Consider the following 20,057-nt stretch of genomic DNA (forward strand, 5'->3'; position numbering starts at 1 on the left):
AATGGTCATCTGTGACCAGACTTCCTTTTAGGGTGGCATCCTTGCAGACAATCACCCCATCCTATATGGTAAACCCAAGATGAACTGCTTTGGGGTCATTCTGTATTGGCTCTTTCCTGGCTCCACTAGTTCCTGCTTGATCAGAGGGTGGCTGTCCACCAAGAAGTCAGCTCCCTTTACCAGTCCAAGGGTTCTGGAATTCTTTGCACTATAATGCTGAAGAATTCGGCTGGTATCAAATCCTGGTGAATCAAGTTGCCATACTTCAGATTGATGGATTCAATGTTTCAGTGTTGCTATGGATGGATGGTGCTGTGTATATGGTCCATTTTGGCAGGATGAATGGGGAACTCAGCATTGGTCATGGCTGGTCTTTGGGTTGATAAGAGGGAATTAGCTTGAGCAAGTCCTCTGGATGCCATTGGCCATATTCCTTCCAGGTGTATTCTGTCACTGCATACTGTAAAATATTTCCTTTTTCAGTGCTGTCTGCATGTTTATACTTTAGTCCTAGGGGGATAGCCCTTCAGTGGGCATCCCTCCATAAAAAGAGTATCTCCTATTCATATAGCCCTTGGTATTCCTTCCCCCTTTCTCATTCCATTTCCTCTCTTAATGCTTCTTCATCAATATCTTCATTGGCATATTCCATAAATTATTCAGGCCTGAAAGGGCCCTCACTGTCTTCCTCATCCCTCTCATCCCTGCTGTCCTCTTCCTCAAGAAGGAAACTGACAGGCAGGTTATAAATTGATGAGACAGCCAGTCTGAATGTTGCTGGAGAGCTTGTCATTGATCCTAGTGCTGGGCCTGGCAATACTTGGGTCAGATCCAGGGGTCACTGATCAGATGGGAGCATCTCCAAGTCAACTGTATTGCATTTCACCATGTGCTCTTTCTCTCTCCAGTTCTTGGCTATAGAGGCTGAAGTTTCATTGGAATCTGAGATTGAGGAACTGGTGAGTGACTCTACTCCCCAGGAACCGATGGAGGGCTCAGTCGGAGATGTGGGCATTATTAGGTATCCAGAGCCTATAAGCTCTGAGGACAGAGTCAGCATCAGAGGAAATGGTATCTGTTCTGGCAGAGTACTAGAGGGAAGGAGGGTGGTTTTCTTCTGTGGCATGACCTCTTCTGATGGCTTCATTTCTGGTGACAGCACTGCCTGATCCTGTCTATAGATCAGCTTCTGAGTCAGACTCTCTGAAGGGGGATCCTGAGAAGTCAGTTCAGAGACCATAGTGACCAGAGGAGGCCGATCCCAATCTGGTGGTCTCCTCTTGTCATTCTTATCATTGTCTTTGTTGGTTGTACCTGGCTTCTTCATACTCTTGCTGTGCCTCTGCCTGCATATATTCAGCAAGCTCTTCCCAAGCTCACTTGACCTCTGCTTGCTGGACTCTAATCTGCTGCTGCTGCTGCTGTACTGCATTGTTATAATCAAAGAGGATTCTAAGGTCTCAGTCCAGGAAGACTCATTATATGATTCTGTCCCAAGTGATTCTCCCCCTTGTGCTAGCTGTTCCTGCCTCTGGCTGGCTCCCGATGTGAAGGTTGTTCAGGGGGTCCTCTGCCACAGCAATGGCAAGCTCCATGTTCATGAAATCTTGGTGGATGCTCCTTCCATAAGGGTCATCAAGCTCAGCCTGCTGATGGATGGGCTTGACTTAGAGATAGTGTAGAGGGAATGGTGGAGGGAGTTGGGGGTTGTCTGGGGTCTTGAAGCCATCTGAGCAGCATCAAGAGAGTCTCAAGCATGGTTTCTAATCTCTGAGACATTTGGAGAGGTAGAAGAGCTGGGGATGGAGTTGTCCAAAGGGATGTCACCAGGGATCTCCTCAAGCTCCTGGGTGACATTTGTGGTCCAAGAGTTCTGAAATCCTGCAAAAGCAGGGTTGCAGTCTCTGCTGAGTCATCAAGAGGGATATCAAGGTCCTTCTTCTTCCTGAAGGCTCCCCAAAGGTGGATCACTATGCTCAGTTTCTGGTATGGATCACTCTTGCAGCTGGAAGAATGCTCTGATAGAGGTGGGGATGTTATGGAAAGGTAAGTCTGGGGTTATGTTTCAGAGAATTGTATGAATCTGCTGAAATGCCTGATAGTGCCTGACTATCCAAGCAGTAACTGATTGTCATCCATAGCAAAAGATAATGATGGCTAGAAGCCCTAGTAGTATTCTGATGATGAAAGCTATCAATTCAAAGAAGTCATTATTAAGGTCAGCAGTGGTTGCTGATGGCATTTGGTTTCTCAGCACAATTGGGCTTGAGAAAGGGAAGGCAAAGCTTCAAGCTAATTGTTAGACTCAAGCTGCACATGATCAACTAGCATGTGATAAACTAATATAGCTTTGCATTTGAGCCTTCCATTAGAGTCCACTGTATGTACTAATGTTGACTCTCTGTGCTTCAAGGCTTTGTGTGACTAGCTCAAGAGTAGAATGAGATGGAATAAACTTTAGCTTGAAGCTGGGGATTACCAGCAAGAGTGAGCAGTCTTAAATACTGTACATGGTCTGCTAATAATACCACTACTTATTGTGTGTTTCTCTGTCTGTTGTGCTTGTTGTCCTTGAGCATCACTACCATACATAAAAGGTTGCTCGTGCATTGCTGGGTAACACTGTTGCATCAAAAGACAATGATGGACTTGGCTAGTTGTAATGACTAAGCTTTTATCCCACAGTCTTAAGTGCTCGTCCTAGTGCCCTGACTAACCATAAATAGGGGCTTTCAAAGGAAAAGAATGGAAAAATCGTAACATATATAAAGTGCAAAAGAGTGCAAAGTGAGTAGTGATGTAAGTTCAGTTATGGCTGAGGCCCATAACCTGTTGTAAGTAGAGAGCAGAGTAATGTACAGAGGATTAGAATTAGCCTCTCAAGAGAGAGACATTCTACTTAAATACATTTTGTATTACTTTGAGATCTTTCTATGAAATACTAAGTAAGTCCAGATCACGATCCAAGTCAGCTGCCACTGATTGGTATCGTATCTTCGAGTACATTTTCGTACTCGCTCGGGATTGCTATCCCAACAAATACCTCCATAGACATGTTTTGTCGAGGGGGAGTGTTGAAGTAGAATACCCTCCATGTTGCTCTTATCTTACATAATCATAGCTATTAATACTGGAGATCGAAGGTTAACGCTCCTCAGCTTTTGATCTTCGACTCCAGACCTGGCTTTTCCCGCCGCGCTACACAACCTGCTCCCAACAAGGGACACACTCTGTGGTAACATATGCTGAGAAGAATGCAACGATGGGAAAGAGTAGCATGATGACAATATGAGTACAAGAAAGCAGGTACTAGAAGAGCGAACAGGATATGCATGTGGTAAAATCAAACAAGTTGAACGGAAAACAAAGAAGCAAATCGAAAGCACGACAAAATGGTATATGAAACTATGGCTCTACACGCCATAATGTAATTAATCATGATTCAGCGCAAGAAACGCTGGTTCATATCCTTGTTCAAAACACGAACGTTAAAGACTACACTGGCTACCCGCCGATGTTCGACTTACCAACGGACAAAGGCTAGAGAACTAAGGTATCAAATGATGGATGAGCAGGGGTCGAAGAATGCACTAGAGCAGGAGACGGACTCACTTGAGGGTGTTGAACTACCTTTGAGGGGTTCTGCTCCCTCTTCCTCCGCTCTGTTACTTTTCTCGAGTTGACTTGGACAGTGGCGCTAAACAAAAGAAAGAAAGGATCAGCCGCAACCGCAGCTGAGACAGAACGGAGAGCGAACTTTATGGAGATACTTAACTCCTTCAGTGTTGGTTCGGGATCAGTTTCTGTAAAACTTTGAGATTAAGAAGGCAAGCGGAAGGAGAAGCTACCCACGCAGTGCTGACATTATGGCCTAAGAATGAGTCGTTCAATGAGAATTAAAACGAATACTCTGAGAAATAAGCTTACTCTGGATAGTGCGCCCCCCTTCGCGCCTCCCCATGCCATTTCCTCATCCCTGCATGCAGATATGCACACCTAGAGAGAAATACAAGTTCATCGGGTGACACAACATCGAGCATGTTAATTGAACGACTTACAACGTATCCCGGCCCTCTGCGATCACTTATCAAGCAAAATCCCCTGCAGTCCTCGATGGGCGGGTCCAAATGTGAGGCGGCTATGAACCTTTCGACTGTACGGGGGCGGAGGAGGTTCAAATTTACGGAGACATCTGAGGCAACTACGCAGACGTAAACGTAGAGTCCGGATTATGCGAACAAATGACGGACTAAATCTGTATAAACGACAGACTGAGGCCGAGGTTAGAAGTATAATGCATATACGAAAACTAGTGCATACAAATCATTGTCCATGACGTGCAATCATTGCAGCGGTAGTGGGAAAGATCTGGGAAAAATGTTATACATAGAGTCGGAAGCGGTATGGGAATTGGACATATTGGGCCATACCGAGAACGGTACCGCTGTGGCAGCAGTCAAACACAGCCTGTAAAATGCGGATTCACGCAAAATGCCGATGTGGTAGGTGATGTGGGTACTTACAGTCAGTTTTGCGCCAACAGCAGCCAGAGGCATGACCAGGATATTCTTGAGGACGTCGTCAACGATCATCGCTCCTTCAATAAAGCCGTTGGGACCAACAGCATCACAAGGGACGACATCTGAAATAAATATTAGTTCAGTGAACCGGACGCCGGTGAACGGATAATCTTTGCCTACGTTCATCTTTCTTGTCGGCTTCTGTACTGTTGGCGTTGAATTTCTGGTACCCATGGCCCCCGTCTGGAAGATTTCAACACGACGTTCGACGAAGCGAAAGGAAGGACTGACAGAAAATAAAATGGATGTCACCGGCGGAAGCACCTTGAACGAAACGGTGGATTTCTCTCTCCTAGGCAAGGATGGGTCGGTTCCATATTCGGGAGGAGAGCCTTAAGGACGCACGATGTTTGCCTTGGTAGGCCAAAGGTAGGGCGAAGTCTCGAGAGCATCCTTCATGATAACGATGTCGTCCTTATCGAAATACATAGTGCCTGTAAAGGGAATGTTAGACCAGATCTCCTCTGGATCCGGCTGGAGCATACCTATGAGAAGGTCGCGAAATTTATCAACGTCTACATGGGTGCCTTTCATCTGGTCGTCCTTCCTTGACGCGAATTGTTCCAGACCGTAGGTGCAACCAATGAGCAGGGCCTTTCTGGTCACATGTTTCCTATCGATGCAACGGGAGCCTAAGATGCCAGAGGGAGGTGGTAAAGGACTGAAGGGACGTAAACGACCTGGTCTAGAAATCATGTAAAGGTCGTCTAGACGGAACGACGAAGAGGAAATAGATGAGTTGTGGTAGTGGATAGAAAGAGAGGCAATGCCCTAGCCCTTTTCTTGGAACTTAACAACGGGAAGTGTATCGCCGTCGGCGGCATATCCTGGAAGGCGAGGGCACAAAGCACCGAGCGTGTCCGAGCAAGCTGTTTTCTCGGCGTGCGGCGCGGTCACGACCGGGACTTCCAGATGCTTGCTTAGAAAGGATGCTCATCTAGCGTCAGAGATACACTAGCAATGAGAGCACAAACAGACACCAGGTCCCCAAGATCTCCTATCAGAGCCCCCAAGGAGAAGAAGACATCCTCCGATAGAGCGGTCGAGGAATCGGCGACCCGCTACGGAAATGCACCTCCATAAAAAGTGCAGTGTTCGGTGAGCACCAGTAAGTACTTCAACCACATTTTTCTTGTTCGATGAACCCGGCAAAAACGGCAAGAAGTCGTGACGCGCTAACGCCTCCGCCAATCATGTAACTGGGTTGACGTACGATCACTTTCCGAATCTTACTCGACGTCCTCTGCACTGGTGGATGGCAACCATAATTTTAACCCTTCTTTCCCTCACCTTTGGCCATTCTCTAAATTTTTCTCATACGTCAAAAGGCCCCGTGTCCTGGTATGAATCTGTCTGATCAAACTTCTTTTCCTCCACTGCCGCGTTTCACATTGGATTCGTGGAACAGCAATGGAATTTTTCCAATTTTTTTTGGTGCTGTCGTACGCAATGAGTCATGCATATCGGAAGAAATTACTGTCTCAGTACTTGGTGTTCATGCCCAGGCTCCACCCACGCGCATGATACCCGATGTCCTGCTCTAATTGAGGATTCCATTTTACCGCTACAGAAAATGAACTGAGGAGAGCATCCCAGATCCCACATGAAATTGACTGACATATGGTTCGATGGAAGAACGAAAGATAGACTAGAGATACAGAGCGTGGTAGGGTATAGTAGGTATCGATTATGTAACAATGCGAGAACGAGGATGAATGTGCGTAGCAGAACAGAAGAGCGGATGCTAAGTTTATACATGGAAAAATATAAAGCAAGAGAAATCAACAAAGCGGGGACAACACAAAGCAGTTTGATAACGAGCAGATCAACGTATTGTAAAACGATCAAACGCTTAAAGCAGAAAACGTTGTTCGTTCATGTCCTTGCATAGAAACATTCAGCAACAACGTAAGAGCTCAGCCTATGAAATTTGACATACCAAGGGCCAAAGGCTAGAGAACTGCGATCAAATGAATGAAAGGACAAAGCCGGGTAAAGTGGTGACTCACTTGAGGATGTTGAGCAATCTTTGGAAGGCTTTCCTTCGCATCCTTGCCCTTCCGTTTCTTTATTATCGCGTTGACATACACTTTGACTCTAGCGCTAGAAAACATTCAGTACCGAAACGGGCTAAATCAGGCGAAGAAACAGACCCTATGAAAATATTCAGCTCCTTGAGTGTCGGATGGTGGTCTTGATCTACAAATTCCTTCAGGAAGAGTAGACATTTGTAAAGAAAGCACTAACGTAGTGCTTGGATCAGAGCCTTGGGGGAAAGCATGTTCAGTGATATTAGAGGACAAATATTATCAGCGATCTTACCCTCGTCAGCGACCCTCCCTTGTTGCCGCCCCAAGCGAGCTCTTCGTCCAAACAAGCCGAGATGCAGATCTAATGAGGGGCATTGAGTCACCGGATCAGCATTACAACAGTATGACGTACGACGTATCCGGAGCCTCTACGCTTTGGGAGCAAGCAAAACCTTTCGCAGTCCCTAATGCACGGGTCCCAGTTTGAGGCGATACCGGGCGCGAACGAGTTGAGCGTGCAAGGGACGATCAGGCTCAAGTTGACAGACGTCTTTGAGAAGACTAGGTAAACGGGATCATTAGTTGGTATGTCATGGTGAATTGCGGATGCGAGACGAACTGTGTCTGTATAAACGGAGGGCTAAAGCGCTCTGGTAACAGACAGTTCTTCAGATGGGCGGAAGAGATACGCACCAGTCCTTTTCCAGGCTGTGATATCGTTACAGCGATAGTGTAAGAGATCTAGGCGTATTTCCTGTGATTACTAACAATACAAGGGTAGTCGGGGGATGAACATACCGAGAACTGTACCGCTGTGACAGCAGTCGAAGACCGCCTGCCTCGTAAGACAGATTAGGCTGTTAAGGCAGACGATGAGCAGGAGACTCACGGTCAGTTTCGCATCCACGGCTACAAGAGGCATCACTAGCATGTTCTTGAGCACATCGTCGATGATCAATTTATCCTCCATGAATGCACCATCAGGATCGATGGCGTCACAAGGCACAATGTCTAAAGAAAAGAGCATTGCAGTGAAGTCGGCACCATTGTACAGTCGTGACACATACGCTTGTCACGCTTGTCCGTTTCCGGGCTGGAGGGGTTGTAGATCTGGTGTCCGTGCCCGGCATCTGGGTGTAATGAAATGAGACGCTCTTTCAACCAAGGGGGACGAACGACGTGCAGAATAGAAAACAGATATCGCCGGACGAGGTCCCGCCTACGAAATCACTGATTGCTCTTTCCTAGTGTGAGAAGATGAGTCAGTATAACCCTCGGGCGGCATTGTTACTGTGCTTACAATGTTGGCCTTGGTAGGCCATAAATGGCGGGGTTTATCTGGGCCGTCAGTCAGCACAGTAATGTCCTCCTTCCTGAAGTGTAATGGGCCTGTGGAGGGTTACGCTAGATGAAAGGCTAGCGTCATAGGCGGTCCGTACCGATGAGAATGTCATACATTTCCTTAACGTCAGCGAGGGCGCCCGGCATCTGGCTCTCTGGCTTCGACCTATATACTTCCGAAGCATAGCTGATCCCGATAAGGAGGGCCTTTCGAGCTACAGGCTTAGCCTCCATAGGTCGGGGATTTGGGCAGCAGGCGACAGAGAGGGACGATTGAAGCAAATACTCCAACGTTCGTGAACGACGCACACGAAAATGCATGGGGAAAGGTCGTCCGAATTGAAAGTAAATTGGAGGAGATAAATGAATAGATTATGGAGGCAGTGGATGCTGGAGCGAAGAATTGAGGGTATAAGTCCTGCTGCCGTTAACAGCTAACAGCAAAGCCGCGTGACAAAGACGGCATTGCCAGAGAGAGGAGGAGAAGTTGGGAGAAGGTGAAAACCTTGGCCAAGCCCGCTAACAAATAGGAAGATAGACGTTTGGTCCGACGCACAGCCATCCCGAACCAGCTGTGAAGGCGGATCAAACAGAGTGTGTTGAGCGACTACGTTGGGAGAGTAGGACATCGAAGAGCTTTCCGAATGCCCATCATGGGGAAGAGGGAAAGTAGAGAGAAGCATAGATGCGGAAGATTGAGTAGGAGGGGGGTGCTTTCATCGGTTCCGTGAAGCAAGGGGCAATTGAACGCTTCCCACCAGGGACAGTGACACGACCGCATGACTAGGGGAACCAGTTATTCAATAATCTGGGTCTATCGGCGATAACGAAAATCCTTTGTAACGTGGTATCACGCTCTATGATCCTTCTGTACCTGGGGTTGGAGGACCTGCTGACGTTCAGATGGTGGCCCATTTGGTGATGACGGGAAAATCCAGATAAAAAGTCAAGGTTGAAATTTAAATACGCTATTTTTCCAGCCTGTTTGCTTACCCGATGAACGTAAGCGAGACACCAAAGAGCAACATTATCGACGCGGAAGGACACCGGGCCCGTATGCAAGCCTAGCTTTTGGATTTGACTGGGATTGGCTGCTAGTCAGATTCATGTAAAACGCGTTCCACCTGCCTGTAAAGAGTAAGAATGTCTGTACGATCACGATCAGAGCACCACGAACGCCCATAGTTCTATACTTGATCCTGCGATCCCCGGTCACCTTTACCGTATGAAGTGCCAGATCAGGGGGCAATTAACACAACTTTTTGTCCCTTTCTCTGGCATCCGTCTTGTGTGATCCCGGTCCTGGTAGGGGTTACGGAGAGGGCGAGATGGGCCATGTGGGATGCGTGTCGATCAATTGGCGATTTCGAAAATCAATATGGCACGTGTCGTTGCTTTTTCTTTGTTTTATCCCCCACCACCACAATGACCTGGACCATCATTTCTCCTTCTCTACTCTCACAATCGTCCATCTTTTCTCTCATGGGTAACTGGTCGAGTCGTGTAATCAAGCTCTGTCACCATACGGTTCCATTTTTAGCAGATCTTCTGCGGTTGGATCAACATTCTACCGGTGTATTCCGTGGGTGTGAGTACTGTCGATGCATTTTCACAAGAGGTGTTTGATCCCCATTGCCTGGAGCAGATGTACACAAACATAATTTAGGACGTGCTTGTCCCCGTACTGAGTACTGACATAAGTCTAATTGCCGCGATAAGACGTGAAGTGCTTCGTCTCATCGGGCCGCTGGTGTATTAAACACATATATGTCAAACAGTGCGGTACGGTCGCCGCAGTAGAAGATATTCCTTGACGATTGCAGTCCACAACGATGACCCAGTCGCGTCTTGGTTTCTTTTATCTGCATCCTATGATTGACCTCCGCGATGAAGGATGGGTGCAATCCATGAAACCGATAGCATTTTTCTCTCAAGATATCGCATCGGCGACACTCTAAACTCTATCCCAAAAATGGATGGTGTGTCACCTTCACGCATTCCATATCGCAAACGGAGTCTGGTTCACATCTATCGCAGCAGTTTTGAATTGGTGTACTCGTCGTAGACTCCGGAAATGAAGACATACACGTGCCAATCATATGCAGTGACTCACACGCATCACCGCGACTTCACTTCCACATTTCGTAATCCACCATGGCATTCACAGGAGAAACGCAGCTGGCGGCCATCGATACATACCTTGCCGATCGTGCTACTCTCAGAGCAACGGTTGAAGCATTGACCCAGTGGGCGTACGAACCCAAGCGCTTCGGCGACAATGCGGAAGGTGGGCTGTGGGATCTATGGAGTGCGATCAACGATAGGGCGGAGGAGACGAAGAGCGACGACAACATCGCCCATGGCAAGCTCGTTGAGCTAGTCGATGCCATCAAGCATCAAAGGTCTCCGACGAACGATGTGGGGGAGAAGTCGAGATGCTGGGGGTTGACGTTGTGGAAGGACTTGCCCGTCTTTGGTGCAAACATGAGGGAACATTGGAACTGTACGCTTCTGGTCTCTGGGGCTTTCAAGTTACTGACTTTTGTATGTATCCAGTCTTCGATGCGAACGAGGATGTGGAGCGGACGCCGAAGCGGGAACGATGGGTTAATCTCAACGCGTTCGTCGCAGGGTTAACAGCCGCTCGGATCCATGACTTTGAGTTGTATGCCCTTTTGCAGCTGAGAGATGCCCTAGAAGAGCCAATCGAAGAGAGGGAGGGGGAGGGAGGAGAAAAACGGATCGACAAGAGCTTTGACGCCAAAATTCCCGCTGCTGTTCAATGGATCCTCTACTGTGGGCAATTGATATACACCAACGAGCGGGAATTCGAAACTGGCCCTGGTATTGGAGATCCTGCGAGAGGCGGCGAGCTGTGGAAGGGTGACAAGAGAGGCTTTTGCCAGGAGAGATGGCAGTTTTGGAAGAAAAGGTTTGCGGAGCTGCGAAATTTTCAAGGGCTTTTGCCAGAGACAAGGGAGCTGGCTGGTAAGGCGGTTCAGGTGATGGACGCTATCGAGAAAAAGCATCACGATTAGATATCTCACCAGGAAATAAATCATTAATATGTATTTTATTTAGATAATCCAGGTTTATTATATAACCATCCTCTCTTTACTTTGACCACCACAACTAATGCCTGGAATTCGTACCCCCAGCGCCATCGGCATGACTCTATGAACGCGCATTGCGTATCCAATCGACGACGGGAATTGTTGAACGCGGTCTCTTCAGTGGACACTATAGCGTCTAGGTGTATCTTAACGATACCACTACAGGGTTGTAGCATTCAAATCGGAACCACACATTCTTGCCGTTCATTCTCTAGTGAGCATGCTATGAAGGAGCCGGTGCCGCTATTATCATTGGCCTGGGGTTGAATTTTTGCGGCTGTGCCCTTGCTAATTCTGCGAATATATGCTCGCACAGTGCGTCGATGTTCTATTTGTACCTGCACAATTCTAAAGCATTTAGCTAAACTACAATGGGACTAACCGTCCTTCGACGATGACCCTGTTCACCTACAAGTTTGGTTTCCCTTCTCAGTATCACCACCGACATCCTTCTCGCCCAGCATCGAATTCGTTCAAGTACAGTCATATCCTCGAACTTCACCTATGTAAACAGATGTTGCTAAAAGCGGCTAACGCGGTAATCCAAGCCGTCCTGCAGCCCGGCTGTTTGGCGGACGAGACCGCGTAAGCAGGTCAACAAGAACCTGTTGATAGACCATTTGGATCATCCCCTCTCCAATGCGTTTGCCAACGGTCTTCCTCATTGGCGGTCGGCTCGCCAGGTAGTCGATACGTCACGTCTGGAGTAAATGCCGAGATAGCGGGAACATCTTCCCTTTTCTTGACCTCATCTTCACTAATATTATCCACAAGGATTGGGATCGTACCAGTTTCATTGTTCTTGGTCTTCAAGGGCGTCGACTGGCACAACCCGGTTCTGTGGAGGAGCGCGTTGCATGCTGGTGAAGCCATCGACTGTTTTCTATATGCATTGAAGAACCTGCGCCGAGGTCCGGGTAACACGGCGGTACAGGGCTCGTTATCTTTCTCTTTAAAATTGGCGACTAGCGTGCATGCGCTCCTTCATGTCCATCACCAGTCAATACGGATGCCTTACCTGGATCGAAAAGTTGAGACTATTTGTAGTCCTGACTGCCTTGGGTATGTTTCTGTCCGTTCATCGATCCGAACCCATCTCACGCTTCCTATCAAGTGGTTTATCTATGCGGGAAATCTCTCACTCTATTGTTTTCCTTTCGGCGAAGCAGGGCCCTCACGGTCATCTTGGCACTTTCAGGTTGTCGGTTTCTAATGGACTACTTGAGCCTGCGTCAGCTCCAATACTTGTCGCCGAGAAATTTGGACCAGTATCGTAAATGGGTGAAAGAGCGAGGGCTCCCTATCAAGGTCGAAGAGCTTCCAGAAAAAGGTGCCAAGTTGATGTGGATTGGAACACAGCAAACGGACAACGTTATCTTCTACTGCCATGGTAAGTGTTGGCTGTGAGATTTTCGGGGGACACATAATCATCATCACGTCCCTCGCTTGTAGGTGGCGGATATGTCCTGCCAAGTTCTCCTGGCACGTTTGCTTTTTGTCTGTATGTGCAGCAGCAATTGGAGGCAAAAGGTATCCAGGCAAATATCGCCCTTCTGACGTACAGTAAGCAAATGTACCTCTTCTCTCAATTACCCTCTAATACTCTCCCCATGCAGACCTTATTCCGGACGTCAAATTCCCCAGTCCATTGCGTGAAGCCATATCCGCGATCCATCACTTCCTTAAGTGCGGTATCAAATCCGAAAACATTATCCTCGCAGGGGAATCTGCCGGTGGGAATCTCGTCCTGCAAATTCTCTCACACATGCTGCACCCGCTGTCCTCTATTGCTCCCCTGCCGCCTTCTGTCCGCTTCCGGGGTGCATGCCTTATGTCACCTTGGGTCTCCCCTAGTGGTGACGTCTGCGCCGATCAGGCGCAGGCGAACGATTCCAAGGATGATATCAGTGTCTGTACTCTCCGTGAATGGGGTCAATTGATGATCAAGGATGTTCCGCGTACCCCGGAGAATACGGCTTGTGTCGAACCTGCGGGTGCACCCGAAGGGTGGTTTCAGGATATAGAGACGGTTGTTGGGGGAGTACTTATACTTTCGGGCGAGGTGGAGTGCATGGCGGGCTCGCATAGCTTCTTTTATGAGGAGCACTTGAAGCGCTATCATCGAAAAGTCGGGATGGCTGTCAATCCTGGAGGAGTGCATGATAGTATATTGATTGATTTTGCAGTGGGGAATGGGGCGTAATCCTCTCATCGGGCTAGCTTTGACGGCGACTGGTGGTGGTTACGTTTCAAATGCGGTTATGGTTGGTGGGTGAGGCACAGGATGTAAGCAGGTTCTCCATGACCTTCCAATGTAATTTGACCAACAATAAGAATTTTTCAAATCAAGCACCGTGAACTTAATATTCAACCACTAACAAATTAATGAACTAAGGTCCAAGCGAACTTCATATACTTTCAGCAGCGAAATCGAAACGTCATCTTTCACCTTGATTGAAATATTCACTGCGAGATCGTGATCCAGCCTGAGTTGGAGGCGGTTACGGCGGCGACTCCTGCGTCGAGGAGCAGGTACTGAAAAACGGGAGCGGGAAGATTCTGAGGTGGAATCGAGTTCGGGTCCACTCTGAGCCGTGGTTGAATAAGTGAGCATCCAGTACTATGAGAAGGGTGCAGGATCGCTCAATCGAATGCGAGTGGAGTAGAGCATCGTATTGATGTCAGACAATCCTCACGTAGGTAGGTAGTATTGCAGGGCACGGACCAGGGCATAAGTAATACACGGTGCATTAGCACTCTAGCATTACATCTATCTGCACTGTACTTAAATATCTACTTGAAACGTGCTCGGGTTCCATGGTTTCTCTGGAATCAGCAGTCAACGCCATAGCGGATACACGGGACAGGGACAGGAACATTAATAACAAATTAAGATGTCCCATCGTACAATTATATGGCTGGAAGTTAGAGAGAGCCGGGGCCATATCCTGAGACCACAACGAGTGCTGAGCGCTGGGACTTGGGAAGTTTTGGATTTGTTCGAGGAGCAGTCACACAAAATCGTCAGTATACATCTAATAGATAATCTACAAGCAGCGGCAACTCTTGTGTCACCCTGAACTCGACAGAAGCCTGTCGTACCTTTGCAAGTGACCACGATCAAGACTGATCGCAGAGAGGAGGTGTCAGCTCTGAGCGTGTCAGAATGACTAGACGGATGTCCGGATATTATACCTTAGCGAAGTTACTTACTTCTATGAGTCTTGGTGAGGTACCTACTTATACTACCTGAAATTAAGCATCACAGGGAAGATCGGCAACGATGTAAATCAGGCATGCGGGACAAAGGAGCTCAAGGGAAGCCAGTGATAGCCAGTAGGCCAGGGACGACTGGGTAAAGTTTCAGGGAGGGAAAATTAGCATAATAAACTCCTCCGTCGTGGTCAATATATAGAGATCGGAATTCAATTGCTCAAAAAAAAAATACAGCGGCGAAAGGATCACGCTTGATAAAGGATGGAGGAATATAGCTCTTTGAAGAGTACCAGTGTCTTTTTCAGGCCATACTTCAACAGCGCAAGTCTGGCTTTTTATAGTGAAGACCGGTCATCAGCTCAGCGATACATCCGCCGCATCGAGAACAAAGGTACGAGGTAGAACGCAAAAGTACAGCCACACGTCGCGGTAAATTGAAATTAGCCTCGGCACTGCCTTTTCTTAACTCTGGCTGCGAATAGTTCCCCATTTCCGAATTGCGCCTCCCGCACTAACTTAGGTAGCATCGTTCTAGCATCCCACCTGTAAAGGCGACATCTCTGCCTAAGCTGAGGCTCGGAGGAATCGGTCCGAGTCACGTTTTTGGAGGTCGTACGAGCTTGTTTCCAACTCGGCAAACCGTGCTGCGCTAGAACAGACTTCAACTTCAACTTTTCTCTTCGATCTCCTATGTTTGCGCCATCTAGATATACAGTCAGGATTCAGGACTGAAAACGTTCTACGCGTCGACGAACAGCTGCGGTCCTATTGATTCTAAATCGTCCTGAGCTTCGACCCTGGTTCTCGTCGCTACTACTTCCATGGCAGGATTTTCGAGATACTGATATAATATATTGAAGGATCCCGGATAATGCCCTGTGAACCTCGATCACGATTTTTGGAAATCTTTGCCGCTTTGTCTGGACCAAAATTTTGCGATTTTGGTCATTTTCGGTCCCCCAAGGTTGTCACAAAAAATTCGGTGTCGGGTACCCATCGGGCCTTTGCTATACCTTCCCGCGCTAGCACTTCCCTTGGCGGGGGTCTTCAAGGAGTCGAGCGCCCTAAAATGTCAAGTACCCGTCTGAATTTCGATCTAGGTTGACTGGATTTTTGACCAGGTTACGAGGGCAGGGTTGGACGGTCAATTTGGTCATAATTTGTCCGAACTGGGCTCAGGGTTCATACGGTATTTTCGGTGTCATGATGACAAAAAAGAGACTCCTATGACCCTCGACCAATTGTTCACAGGAGGCCGATCATTTTGGTTGAACTTTGCTCCATTTTTCCACCCCCTTCCCCTATGCAATGGTTACTTATACGGTAATTACGGTATCTGATTCTCTCTGTGCTTTGGTCCAACTCTGTTCTGTGCCAGTTCATTCCCTCACCTCCTGCAGAAATGACTGGCGCTGCCGAAGTCGCGTGAGCACCTTTTTTCCCTCCTTCCAAACGGTCTGACGAATTTGCTTCAGCCACGGGCCAATTCTCATCGGTCTGATGTTCAATACCTTACTGTTGGGGGTGGTAATAGCGCAAGTATATATCTATATGACGACGTATCAAAAGTGCGTGTTCTACCCATCCGTATATAAGCATAGCTGACCAGAGTATCAACCTATTTAGAAGGGATAGGCTATGGATGAAGGCTTACGTACGTCCTTCACTATTCAACGTCGACAATTGCTGAGTAGAGACGTCCAGGTTATCTTCTTATTCCTGACCAATCTACTCAACTCTGCCTTTATAATGGCGTACACGTACATCTCGTTGATCAAGCATTTCGGTCTGCACAGGATTGTTCCTACTTAAATCGTCGCTAACATCGGGACTCTTCTAGATGACGTTCCTTACCTATACAACGCAACCTGGCGTGAGTTATCTGCGACAGCGAATAAATATCAACGGGACTCACATATCTATAGTATTCTCCACTGACCCCGCCTTGACGGGCATCATCGCCGGCGCCGTACAACTATTCTTCGCATGGCGCGTCAAAGTCCTCACATCGAACTGGTATCTCGGTGCCCTCGTCGCTATCTTAGCCCTGACGGGCGTTGGTTCCTCCATCGTAGTAGCCATCAAGTCCGAGGCCGTTGGCGCCTTCACGAGATTCCAAGAATTCAAATCGATCGTAGTCGTATGGCTCGTCTCCGCGTGCGTGGGGGATTTCACCATCACTGCCATTTTGGTGTGGTATCTGAGGAAGCACAAGACGGGTTTCCAAGGCTCGGATGAATTGGTTGATAGAATTATCCGAGCGACGGTCCAAACTGGTTTGATCACGAGTATCATGGCTATCATCGATCTGATTGTCTACTTGGTCGATTCATCGGGCTTGTGAGTTCGCCATTCTTATCACGTTTCCTCTTTTTTTTTTTTTTCAACATTCGTCTAGACATCTGTTGTTCAACTTGACCCTTGCGAGACTATACACCAACACCCTCATGAGCTCGCTCAACTCTCGCTCTGGATGGTCATATTCGAACTCTAATCCGGACTCTCATTCACAGAGCGGGCTGGTTAGCACTTCGGGAGTCATTGGGTCCGGGTCGAGGGGGAGGAAAGGGACAGGAACCGTCACGCGTCCCGAGGTGTTCGTGCACGTCGAACAGCACGAGTTGGGGGATATACGCTCACCTGGGGTCGTGTCACCGAGATTCGTCATCGAAGATATGAATAAAGGGCAGGACGGGGGGGATGAGAGTTCGCTGAAAAGGATGGAGGACGATTCGGTCTGGGAAGATGGCGCAAAAAGGAACGGCACAATTGTATAGTTTATTTTGTTTTTGAGGATGTTTTACGTGCCGGCGAGCACATCCTTCATTTTGTGACATGTCTATAGCAATTGTTGTCCAACTCGTAGTGTCCTCATACTAATACCCTCCTGTATACTAATAGAGATGATATCCATTGTACAGCCGCCTTCGTCTCAACGACACTGCCCGTATATCGACATGCGTATCACGCTTCGAGGGTAATCGCCCATGCATTGCCATAAAATCGTATCGACAGCCCATCTCTTTCAAATTTCTTCATGGCCTTCAGCGACCTTTTCGGTCGGGGAGAATGAGGAGCGACCAACGTCAGGGACTTGAGCAGCACCGTTTCCGACCCAACGCATTTCCGAGAAGATACCATATTGAGAAGCGACGCATTACTGGACTTGAACGCCTTCACAGAGGGTTGCACCGGGTCGTTTCCATACGTGTCATCACGAGCGAATAGTTCTGCCAAGTGTGGCGCGAGTTAGGAAACGGAATCGTAGGTAAGGCCGTGATACAGATCATCTGCCATCGTCATGTCAACGCGGACGTATAATGATGTGTATGGAAGTGCATTTCTCAGGCATAGAAGAGAGATGTGGGAAAGAGATCGAAGGAATGTTCAGGTAGAGTGTCTAGAGTTGAGACGAATTTTTCGATACCAAGGATGCCGTCTACCTGGTCTATCAATTCCTCCACCAGAAAGAGCTGCAAAGCCGGAAGGTGGAGGCACTTGAAGCAATCGACGTCTGTGTACAACGAAAGACAGCGAAGGCCCGAGTGGGACAATGGGTCGTTTGAAAAATCACGAAGTTTGATCCACAGAGTCACCTTGGTCAGTTCAGGAGCATAAGAAAACAGCCGTATAAGATCCTGTGGATTGTAAATATCTCCTTGAAAAGTCCTCAACCGCGTTAAAGGGAAGATAACTTCCGTGATACCGATGCCCGGTAATAAAACGTGCCGTAATTGAGGGGCCTCCCTGAACACTTCTATGCCCTGGTCGACTCGTTCGTGGAATGCTTCTAAGAGACTGGGCACACCATTGTGCAAGTTTTTCTATATCATAATGATCCAAACCCTTGACAGTAAAGGTAAGCGATTTCAAGGCAGGGAAGTAGGCTGACTACCTGAAAATGTTGGAAAAGAACATCAGGCTCGAAGAGTTGACTGTCCAGTCCACGGTACCTCGGCGGTGAGTTTGAGGACATAGATCCTGGAGCGCCGACGTACAAACCATGTACCACGATTTGTAGCGGGTATTCCTTCGATCTGCGGAGATATTTGTAGAGAACAAGCACCTCCCAGAAGGTAAAGAAATTTGGTTCGTCGTTAAGGACAACCGGCTCCAAAGTGACGGTGTAGACAAGGCGATAGCCCTGGATTGTCGCGACAAAGGGATGCGAAGAGCTTTTTGGAACTCGATGGCAGCACGTTTTTTTGGGACGTTTGGCAGAAAAGTTGCGGTAGAAGAGGGTCGATGTTGGATTTGATGCAATGGATATCGTCTCTGCCAAGCGATGCTCTTGTATCCTATGGTGCGACTTTTCGCTTTGTTTTGAACATATACACTTTTTTAAAAAAGACGAATTTTACTCACGTCAAGAGGAGAAGATCGGTTTGGTTGGTTTTCCGTGACTCAGACGTAGTCATCGGTGTCGAGCTATCGTCAGGATTTTTTTTTTTTCAATTTTGAAGATCCAGGATATCAGAGGGCACTTACGATTGCAACAGGAGAAGCTTCCTCGCAACAACTTGAAGTGGCTCCTGGGAGACAATGGAATAGCGGGCTGTGCTCGGATGATGCCGTTTTCAAGTTACTTCTAACTCTGAAGAATCCCATTACGTCGATACCGTTTCCTGTTGCAACTCCCTACCAGAATGTTATGTAAGGCACTGTTGAATAGAAAGAAGAGAGGGCAGTGAGGCTGAGCTATATATCTATTTCTTTATGTTCCCTACTGAAGAAACAACGACTGATAATGCATGATATAATATAAACATTCTATATGCTGTCATACAGATATAAGCAACATCCTCTCCACAGTCAAGTACAGTTGTAAATCATCAGCACTCATAGTCACCTGTTTGCTGCCCCCTTCAAAGAACTGCTTCAACATTGATTTGACAACCTCTCCTGCACCACTCACATGTGAAACCTTGGCAAGGGAGTAATGGAACTGGATGAGCTTGCAGCTGGGTTGAACTTCCACAGGGGCATCCTTCAAAGGAGATGACTTCAAAATTGCATCTATGCATGATAGATAGAGGGCCTCTAGCAAAATATTCAAAGTGCTATTGGTGCAGATGATCAGGCTGGTATTATTTCCTGTCAGTGCACACATGAGAATGACAAGATGACAACTTACATCTGGATGCAATGGCCACATGAAATTGTCAAATGCTGAATGAAATTCTAGGCTCAGCATGAGTCTATTGTAGCACAGTCAATGTGAGTATCAAGTTCAGTGACTTCTTCTTCAGACAATCCAATAAAGTGGAGCAAAATGCCCCAGGTGACATACTCTGCCAAAGATTTCTGTATCATATGTATACTCAGTCGGAAATCCACCATTGAACACTGTAGTATGCTTTCTGGTGGCCACCACCCTCTTAAAAATATGAGCTGCCACAACCATAACTCAAAAAAGAAATAATTATTCCAAGATACCATTGTAGTTTATGCTAGGGTTGTGGACTTGGGGGGTGGGAGATATGACTCAACCTATAGATTTTATCATAATGAGCCTCCCCTGCTTCTCATTCACTTGTAAATGATATAGTAATATCAGGATCCTCTTGTCTCCATACCTTTTGGTATGTCATAAAGTCTTGGTCATAACCTCCCATTAAAAAAGGAGAAGGCCTAACAAATCATAAAGAGAAACTTTTTTATGGACTCAATGGAATACATTCAGATTTATTAAAAACCCTTAGTGTGTTTTATCTCATCTATCTCATCAGCACTCAGGCTTGACTGTAACATTAATGGGCTTTCAAGCAGAAACCTAA

General features: G+C 47.4%; 5 protein-coding genes across 5 annotated transcripts; 3 read left to right on the forward strand and 2 right to left on the reverse strand.

Annotated features, from left to right (window-relative positions):
- Positions 1–3,219: 3,219 nt before the first annotated feature.
- BT62DRAFT_932656 (peptidase C14) lies at positions 3,220–5,489 on the reverse strand. Its single transcript, XM_043186397.1, has 15 exons — positions 5,352–5,489; positions 5,066–5,287; positions 4,926–5,014; positions 4,812–4,872; positions 4,701–4,763; positions 4,524–4,642; positions 4,431–4,467; positions 4,321–4,368; positions 4,251–4,271; positions 4,059–4,201; positions 3,928–3,996; positions 3,853–3,871; positions 3,758–3,803; positions 3,613–3,697; positions 3,220–3,548 (listed from the first exon to the last, which is right to left on the reverse strand). The coding sequence occupies exons 2-15, from the start codon at positions 5,274–5,276 to the stop codon at positions 3,489–3,491; spliced, it is 1,071 nt and encodes a 356-aa protein (XP_043039049.1). The 5' UTR covers positions 5,277–5,287; positions 5,352–5,489; the 3' UTR covers positions 3,220–3,488.
- Positions 5,490–6,255: 766 nt separating this feature from the next.
- On the reverse strand, positions 6,256–8,415 carry BT62DRAFT_163301 (uncharacterized protein). The gene is made up of 14 exons (XM_043179895.1): positions 8,050–8,415; positions 7,911–7,999; positions 7,794–7,854; positions 7,678–7,740; positions 7,500–7,621; positions 7,409–7,445; positions 7,304–7,351; positions 7,023–7,171; positions 6,903–6,971; positions 6,828–6,846; positions 6,734–6,773; positions 6,590–6,683; positions 6,520–6,540; positions 6,256–6,462 (listed from the first exon to the last, which is right to left on the reverse strand). Exons 1-14 carry the CDS (start codon positions 8,270–8,272, stop codon positions 6,433–6,435), a joined length of 1,065 nt encoding a protein of 354 aa, XP_043039050.1. The 5' UTR covers positions 8,273–8,415; the 3' UTR covers positions 6,256–6,432.
- Positions 8,416–10,375: 1,960 nt separating this feature from the next.
- BT62DRAFT_853653 (uncharacterized protein) lies at positions 10,376–10,761 on the forward strand (the record flags this gene model as incomplete). Its single annotated transcript, XM_043182477.1, has 2 exons — positions 10,376–10,454; positions 10,508–10,761. Coding segments are annotated over 2 exons (333 nt in total), but the record flags the coding sequence as incomplete, so codon positions are not given.
- Positions 10,762–11,880: 1,119 nt separating this feature from the next.
- BT62DRAFT_163705 (alpha/beta-hydrolase) lies at positions 11,881–13,353 on the forward strand. Its single transcript, XM_043179896.1, has 4 exons — positions 11,881–12,126; positions 12,179–12,454; positions 12,517–12,627; positions 12,681–13,353. Exons 1-4 carry the CDS (start codon positions 12,039–12,041, stop codon positions 13,265–13,267), a joined length of 1,062 nt encoding a protein of 353 aa, XP_043039052.1. The 5' UTR covers positions 11,881–12,038; the 3' UTR covers positions 13,268–13,353.
- Positions 13,354–15,682: 2,329 nt separating this feature from the next.
- On the forward strand, positions 15,683–17,057 carry BT62DRAFT_981044 (uncharacterized protein; the record flags this gene model as incomplete). Its single annotated transcript, XM_043189561.1, has 7 exons — positions 15,683–15,705; positions 15,756–15,848; positions 15,910–15,934; positions 15,985–16,066; positions 16,121–16,153; positions 16,206–16,620; positions 16,679–17,057. The coding sequence occupies 7 exons, from the start codon at positions 15,683–15,685 to the stop codon at positions 17,055–17,057; spliced, it is 1,050 nt and encodes a 349-aa protein (XP_043039053.1).
- Positions 17,058–20,057: the final 3,000 nt, after the last annotated feature.

Source organism: Guyanagaster necrorhizus (genome assembly GCF_019112545.1).
Source record: "Guyanagaster necrorhizus MCA 3950 unplaced genomic scaffold BT62scaffold_14, whole genome shotgun sequence".
In the NCBI taxonomy this organism is placed as follows: Eukaryota; Fungi; Basidiomycota; class Agaricomycetes; order Agaricales; family Physalacriaceae; genus Guyanagaster; species Guyanagaster necrorhizus.

Excerpts from the sequence above, each read along its gene's own strand:
- BT62DRAFT_163301 (XM_043179895.1), bottom strand. The coding sequence starts at position 8,272 with ATGCATTTTCGTGTGCGTCGTTCACGAACGTTGGAGTATTTGCTTCAA. Across the intron at positions 6,684-6,733 it reads GAGCTGAATATTTTCATAGG|CGCTAGAGTCAAAGTGTATG; the intron begins GTCTGTTTCTTC and ends AATGTTTTCTAG. Across the intron at positions 6,541-6,589 it reads AGATTGCTCAACATCCTCAA|TTCTCTAGCCTTTGGCCCTT; the intron begins GTGAGTCACCAC and ends ATTTGATCGCAG.
- BT62DRAFT_163705 (XM_043179896.1), top strand. The coding sequence starts at position 12,039 with ATGCGCTCCTTCATGTCCATCACCAGTCAATACGGATGCCTTACCTGG. Across the intron at positions 12,127-12,178 it reads TGTAGTCCTGACTGCCTTGG|TGGTTTATCTATGCGGGAAA; the intron begins GTATGTTTCTGT and ends CTTCCTATCAAG. Across the intron at positions 12,628-12,680 it reads TATCGCCCTTCTGACGTACA|ACCTTATTCCGGACGTCAAA; the intron begins GTAAGCAAATGT and ends CTCCCCATGCAG.
- BT62DRAFT_932656 (XM_043186397.1), bottom strand. The coding sequence starts at position 5,276 with ATGATTTCTAGACCAGGTCGTTTACGTCCCTTCAGTCCTTTACCACCT. Across the intron at positions 4,873-4,925 it reads GGCCTACCAAGGCAAACATC|GAGAGAGAAATCCACCGTTT; the intron begins GTGCGTCCTTAA and ends ATCCTTGCCTAG. Across the intron at positions 4,764-4,811 it reads TGACATCCATTTTATTTTCT|ACGGGGGCCATGGGTACCAG; the intron begins GTCAGTCCTTCC and ends GAAATCTTCCAG.